Source organism: Indicator indicator, chromosome 1 (genome assembly GCF_027791375.1).
Source record: "Indicator indicator isolate 239-I01 chromosome 1, UM_Iind_1.1, whole genome shotgun sequence".
NCBI classification, from domain to species: Eukaryota; Metazoa; Chordata; class Aves; order Piciformes; family Indicatoridae; genus Indicator; species Indicator indicator.
The window spans coordinates 122068863-122076477 of record NC_072010.1 but is presented as its reverse complement, the minus strand read 5'-3'; the positions used below and the strand labels follow the sequence as shown (position 1 = coordinate 122076477).

The following is a 7615-nucleotide window of genomic DNA, read 5'->3' as shown; positions in this document are numbered from 1 at the left end:
GGCAATAGGAAAATGTACAGAGAACACTCAAGTAAAACATCATGGATAAAAACATTAACTGCTTTCTGGTTAAAAACTCTACTTGATTTCAGACATTGATTTTTGTTCCTGTACTCTGAAATGCTTCCAAATTTTGACTTTGACAAAAAAAGCTGCAACTAAAACCTTGAATATCACACTGACATCAACTGTAGAAAAGATGCAATTAAGGAAATTGAGAATTTACAATATATGTTGTACTGACAGACTAATTAGTGGGATGTTTTGCTTCCTAATTCTATCAGACAATGTCAGAACCACGTAGTTGTCTAACAGAAGAGCAACTACTGCTCTCCAAGCATATAACTGTACTTGTGGTTTATTAGAAATCATCTTAATCATTAAAAAATGGGCATAATCTGCTGGACAAAGAAACTGCAACAAGTACCTCTACCCACACTTCCAGTATCTTCTTACCTGGACCTTTAGCTTGTTCACTGTATGTTCTCACCAAAAAAAAAAAAAAAAACCAAACCCAAACAAACCAAAACCACAAAAAACTTTCTAGTCTTACTTTTTAAGGAAGCAAGATTTGCATAACGATGCATGGCTGTCCAAGTACCTATTCAGCATTTTCCATGATTCCCATAACTTTTTACCTGTTGGCTAATTTTAACCAAATTTGGTAATAAAGACAGAGTTTCAAAGAAATTAAACCTCTATTCAATTCCTAAGTTTCATGAAACAGAGCAGCAGACAGAAATTCAGTGTGCCCTTGGAGCAAAAAGTAACTCAGTGCAACCCCATACCATGGGCCAACTATAACTGAACTTCACTCACCAGCTGCAGACACCTGTCAACTCCCCTAAGCCATCTACAGCACATGCTTGTCACCAAATGGGAAGAGCATATCTGGGATGCAGTGACCAAGGTGAGCAACGCCATCGTGGAGAGGCCTGAGAATAAGATGGTGATAATGGAAAGAACAAAGCAAATCTGTAAGACACCACACCTTATTAACTCATGGACCAGCTAGTACACACATGCAAATCTCAGAGTAGTTTAAATATCTGATATTTGATACAATCTCTGTGAAACAATGCACTTTACCTTCTAATGTGTAGTTTTCCTTGTGATGAAATAGCAATATATGCACTAAAAGTTATACCAGTTCTACCATGCAGAAGCAGTGTTTATATTATCAACTATACACAAGTAAGAATAAAAGGTTGACTTAAGAAATGAGATTCCATCATGCAACGCCAAGAAGCCCTTCATTTGGAAAACAGGTCCTCATATCACTTAGATATCACAGTTGATAGTCATGGCACAAATGACGCAAAACCTTTTGTGTAGCTTTGTGGGTGGAGTCCACGCAGAATAGGATAACTCAACATGAGAAGTGAAAAACACACTTATGGTAAGCAACCAGAATACACTGAGCAACCAGGGACTGCTGGAGCAACGTGGCTACTGAATGGCAATGCTGTGAAACCCTTGGGGCTGTCTCTGCTGCATGACTCCTGCTCAGGTTGCTGTTTTGGCTACTAGCATGGTCTTCACAGTGCACAGTGACAATTTCCTCTTCAAGAACCCACAGAAGGGAAGGTAGAAGGGCATGCAGGGGAGACGACCACTTCTTTCTAATGTGGGCATGAAATGGCTCTAATTCATTCCCTTCTGACAAATGCCCAGGGAAAAGCTGCTGATCAAATATGAGCTGATTAGAAGGCAGGAACAGAAGTGACATGATCCTGCCCAAACAGGCAGGGAGAGAAGCTAGTTACAGAGCTGACCTGTGGTGGCAAAACTCTCTGGGGAGGGAAAAGCAGCACTGGGCAGTGAGGGGTACGATAGCTGATTTTCACAGGCAGGATGGGAACAAATTTTGAGTTTAACAGACAGTGCTCAAACCAGCCTGAAGCCCCTCTGGCACAGCACTGCTAATGCGTTCACACCACTAAGTACACTCCTGTTACTGAAGCACAGTCTGTGTGGGAGCCCAGTGTTTCACAATCAGCTCAGGAGAAGTGTGGGATAGTGGGTAAGAACAAAACTGGCAACCAGGTGGGTACCCAAAAATCCAGAAGGCACAATAAATTGTTACTCACTAAAAGGTTTACCAGACAAATGATAGACTAACCTGTAAGTTATTTATTAGATGACTCCAGTCCCTACACTACAAATGACGACAGACTGCTGTAGTCTGTTGGAAATACCTGATGGCATGGATTCCCTGAAGGAATACACAAATAAACAAGTAGAAGTGAACAAGCATACACATACAAGTGCACCAATAAGTAGTTAGCCCTACTTTGAACAAGGGTTGGACCAGATGACCTCTTAAGGTCCCTCCCAATTTGAATTATTCCATGATTCCATATTTTATCAATATGCAACAAGTATACTAGAAAAGAAGAAACAGTTCTGAGGCTTCTGCTCCTTCCTCCACCCACCAAGCCAGTAAAATACTCTTCCTTGTATAATCTGTAGTTTGTTTTCACCTCCTTGGCTTGCTGCATCACATTTACAGAGCTAAAGAAGAGGCATGGCACACCCAGGGAGCACAAACCAGGGGGCTGCAGCAGTGCAGAGGGGCAAGAGGGGGGACTCAACATTTTCTCTAGCTGAAGCCATACATTGCAGGCGCATGTTTACTCTTCAGCCCAAGAGGAGTGCAAACCTCACAGGATGATCTGATGAGAGACACATGATCTACACCTGATAATCACCCGTTTCTCTTGCATTTTTATCAAGAATGCATGTTTGAGAGAAAAAGATATAGAACATATCCTATCTAAAAGCATGATACTTCTGTACATAAAAACATAAGCAGTTTAAGACTTGACATTTTTTATGGCTGTAAGAAGCATATGTGTCATTTTAATGTAGCTCTCCGTTTGGCTTTGGTGGTTTAATACTCCTGTATAAAAGGAGTACAGCAGAAATAGTCATCCTCATTTCTTGCTTGATTGCTGTATGATATCTACTAACCCTACAGTGGCTATGCACTCTTTGCCCAAAAATGCTCCAGAGCATGGGATTTGTTCCTTTTTGGCATGTCACTACTGACTTATTTTTGAAAAATATCCTGCTCTCATTTGACCCTCATACAGAAAAGCGTTTCTAGCTCAACTGCTTTTCTTACAGTCTGTATTTTCCTTTAACCCTTTGCTGCTGAAACTGGCAGAGATCCACTCCCCCTCGCTGAGGTGCTCAAAACAAGGTGCCTGTGCCAATGTTGTTCGTTCAGTTACTTTGAATGCAGGGAGACAATCACCTACAGTGCAAGGATTCCTTCACATCAACGGCAGTACCATGTCCAAGACACCTCCCACCCCAGAAGACTGCAAGAAAACATCAACCCTTTTAATTAGAAAAAAGGATTGAAAAGATGAAGCAAGCATCCCCCAAATGTGCAATGGCATCAAAACTAAAACTGCCAAATTTTAACTTAAAAGAGCACTTAGGAAATACACTTCTTTACAAACCAACAAAAATCATGCTGGAAAACACTTAGCTACAGCCCAGAGAAGACAGTTTATGACAGAAAATAATATATCAGTGAGATGTCTTATCCATTGGTAGGACATTTTCACATTTGCAATGCTTTAGATCACCGAGATTTGTGTGGTAGAAACCATATATGGTACAATCATGAATCGACCAGAAAATGTGGCTTTAAGGAACACTGTACAAACATAGACTAGTGGATGGTCTCTGGAATGTCAAAAATGCACTGATGGAGAGTGTAGAAATGAAAATTAGAGTCTGGAAGTGAATGTCTCGCAGCTGATCATAAACCCAGGTCAAAAAGGGAAGGAAAGAAAAAGGAGAGGTGACTTGAAATGAGAAGTAGGTGTGAAAGTGCAAGTCAGGAGCTGCACAGAGTTGAAGGCACTTGAAGGGGGAGGTAGGAAGAGGGCTGAAACAAACAGCCTACACAAAGCAAAGAGAAACTATCCACAACTCTAGAAAGGTCCAAAGGACAGTGCTTTGGCCATTGCTACTGCAAACTGCCACTTCCAACTTCTTTTGGGGAGGCCCTTGATTACGGAGGTTGCTTCTCCAAAGACAGTACCAGAGACTACAAGGTGACCATAAATCATGGATTTTTGATAGTATAAATCCACTTATGCTGCTCATGTTCACAGCATCACAGGAAAATATGACAACTATGTATTTGTACCATGTAACAGTTGTGCTTGGATTCCAAGTTTTGCTTGCATTAGTGTGGCTTCAAGATTTTCCTTTTCTTTTTTTTTCTTTCTCTTTAACTAGGAATCTATTTAGTGGTCTAAATTTTCTGTTCCTCGTAAGGTCTTCTTGGCTTACACATTTAGGAAAGGGGCCAAAGATGGCCTTGCGCCATTGCTGGTCTGCTGGGGGACTTGTTTAGCTTTCCATGTAAATTGGCCCCGGGCTGCCCTCGTTTGGGTTTAGCTACATCCTTCAGCTTTGGTTGCAGAAGCCCCTGAGGGGCTGTTCCACTGCCAGGAATAACTGAGGAGCGCTTTCAGCACACAACCCCCACCCCCCCACCCCCCCCCATTATCTCTCCTGTAAGCCCGGCACTCATCCCTGAGCCAAATCTTCCGGCAGCAACGGGGCGGAGGAGGACTTTAAAACGCGTCTAGGTGATCTGCATACGGATGGAGCAAAGGCATGGCAGGGCCTTCCATGTGGCAAGAACCCAAGCAGGGCGAGCTGGACACCAGAACCAGGCCGGCCACCACCCATGGTTCGTCTCTGGAAATCCGGGTCAGTCACATCCACCTCTTCGACAGTTCGGCGGCTGCTTGGGAAGCGCGCCTTGAGCGCAGATGGGGCGGCGGTCTACGGCTCCCGCGCCGAGGGGCGCTGAGGTGGGGCTCAGCGGCGGCCGCTCTGGCCCGGGGTCGGGGAGGCGGCGGCCACCCTGTGCAGACCCAGCCCCGACACTGAGGACTGATTTCGCCCTCACCTCCGCAGCCGCCGGTTCGGCAGCGGACGCCTCGCCCACCACCCCTCTCGGGCACGACCACGCACCTTCCCCGACAGCGGACCGCGGGGGCGCCCCTTTCCCGCCTCTCCCGCTCCCTCCCGCCTCCGCCGCGCTCCCTCCTCCCCTCTCCCCCGCCCCCTCCCCCGGCAGCTCCCCGCTCGCTCCCTCCCGCTGCTCCCCGCTGCGCAGAGTGCCGCGCCGGCGGGGGCATGGAGAGCCAGCGCTGCTTCGCCAACCGCTTCGATGACTACCCGGGCAGCCCGGCGGCGGCGCCGGACAGGGAGGCGGCGGTGCCGTTAGTGACGGCCACCATCGAGCGCATCTTGCGGGAGCTGCCGCCCCTGGGCGGCCCCCGCGGCTGCCAGGGCGGGCTATACGGCGGCGTGGCCGGCGTGGCCTACATGCTCTACCACGTCTCGCAGTGCCCGCTCTTCGCGCCGTCGCGGGAGGCCTACCTGCGGGCGGCCCGCCGCGTCGTGGACGCTTGCCTGCGTTACCAGGAGGGCAACGGCGAGGCCGACGCCGATACCCGCGCCGCCTTCTTGCTGGGCGGCGCCGGGGTGTACGCTGTGGCGGCACTGGTCTACCGCGCCCTAGGGCTACCCGACTTCGCCCGGCCGCTGGACAAGTTCCGAGAGCTGAGCGAGGTTTGCGCCCCGCTCTCCTTCCTCGAGTGCGGCTCCGACGAGCTCTTCGTCGGCCGCGCCGGATACCTGTGCGCCGCCCTGGTGCTGAAGCAGCGGCTGGGCATGGAGGTAAGGGCAGGGGCGGTGGGTCACCCCCGGGGAGACCGGCCACGCTGTCGGGGCTGTCGGCGGGACCCCTGGGAACTGGCGGCGCTGCCCCTCGGGCTGGCACCCCGGCGGCCCGCCTCGCGCGGCTGCCGAGACAGAGCAATGCCCTCTCATGTGGGCCGCGATAGGTGGGGATGCACCGGTGCCGCGGCTATCACCGTAAAAGAAAACGAAGAAGCGGGGAGAAGCGCCTTTTCTAGTTTGCAGTTTGGGGGCAGACTTAAGAAAGAACCCCGGGGGGTCTTTGTCGAGTAGCTGTTTCTCCGCAGCGCTCCTTCCCCAAAGTTAAAGGTGTATCTTTTGCACGAGGGAGCGGAGGGCGCAGAGCGTGCGGGGTGTGGCCCCGAACCCAGGGCAAGGCCTTGGAGGGAGGGCAGCATCTCGCTGCAGGTCGCTCCTCGGGCACGCCGAGAGCATCAGCTGTTGGTTGCCAGGTGGTGAATTATTATTTCTGGAGCCACCTCGGGCTTTTCAATAATATTTCCGTAAAATGAAGTGGGTAAAAAAAGTTACAGTATTGGGTAATGCAGAGTAAGGAACCTTAGAGTAGCCCCTGGTGCTGTGCTATAATTTGCAAGCAAGGAACCATATTTTCATAAGCACTTGATCTTAACTAACCTCAGCATACAGAAGCTGGCAGTCTCTTTGAAATATGGCCATGTGTTTTGGCGCTTTTCATGAATGAGAACTGATTTTTCTTGTACGTGTGAGATGTGATTGCTATTCAGTGTGGTGTTGGTTTCAGTAGCTGGAACTTTACCCTAGGATATTGTCATTGTCAGTGCTGATAATTCAGAGCTTCTTCCACTGACCACTGCATAATAATTAATGCAACTGATTCTGTTTGCTGTGGTGTTTGTTACTAAGTGGTCAGTGCAGTATCCAAGCAGGCATTTGTTAGATTTTTGTTCCTGTCATCTTGTCAGGTCCAATCTGTGTTTCCTCTCTTAATCACTAATTTGCAAGTTCATATGCTTCTGGCTTGCTTTCCTCCTGGGAGAGGAAGGAACTATTACAAGTAAATAAATGATGTAAAAACAAGTGGCTCTGCCCCATTTGATACCAGTTACTGCAGTCAGAGCCCAAGGAAGTTCATTTAATGGAGGACTTGGGATATTCCAGGGTAACCACAGAAGGCATGAAGAATATTAAGTTAGTTAAATGTTTCGATTGCTTTTAACAAAAATTCTTATGGCACTAAGCATTTAAAGAAGCATACCATACATGCTAACTGTTTCTTTCTACAGGGTTGTCTGACAATCATAACCATAAGGATAGTTATGTTATTTGTAACCATAACGTCACCAAACTTTTCTTTCTGACAGAGTTTTCTATGAGAGAAAAGTTTTGTAGACACATCACAATCCTACATGCAATGTCCAGCAGTGCCAGACTGAGGGGAATTCCTCACAGAAGAAAGTAATTTATTCCTGTGAGAAATAAATCTTCATTTTTAGTTCAGTTTGCACTGAGGGAGTGTGTCAAGAACCCATGGCAGTGCTTATGATGATGTCATGACATACTAGCTGAATATGGTGGCACCCTGGATTCTAATGCTTGATTTAATTCATTTGTCTTATTGAGAAGAATTGCTGAACAGTTGAGGATAGGTACAATCACCTCTGGCAGGCAGTGTGAGGAAGGGAAATGCTCTCCTCTCTGCTTGTTTGTTGAAAAATTGTGCTTTATGCAGCTGTAAAGAGTTAAACATCCCTGCAAATGAGCACATGAACAACTTATTGTGGAATCCATTTAGCAAGTCAGTTAAGTGCAATCATAGAGGGGTTTATTTTGCCAATAGAACATATTATTATGTGTCCCCTTGCTGATGTTTTAGTCAGTGAGCTACCATCCTTGC

At 47.3% G+C, this 7615-nt stretch overlaps 1 protein-coding gene across 1 annotated transcript in view; it reads left to right on the top strand.

Moving 5' to 3' along the window:
- Positions 1–5172: 5172 nt before the first annotated feature.
- LANCL3 (LanC like family member 3) overlaps positions 5173–7615 on the top strand; it is a 33850-nt gene continuing 31407 nt past the window's right edge. The window contains exon 1 of the mRNA XM_054389261.1: positions 5173–5718. Within this exon, the coding sequence (XP_054245236.1) occupies positions 5173–5718 (546 nt within the window). The remainder of the gene's footprint in view (positions 5719–7615) is intronic.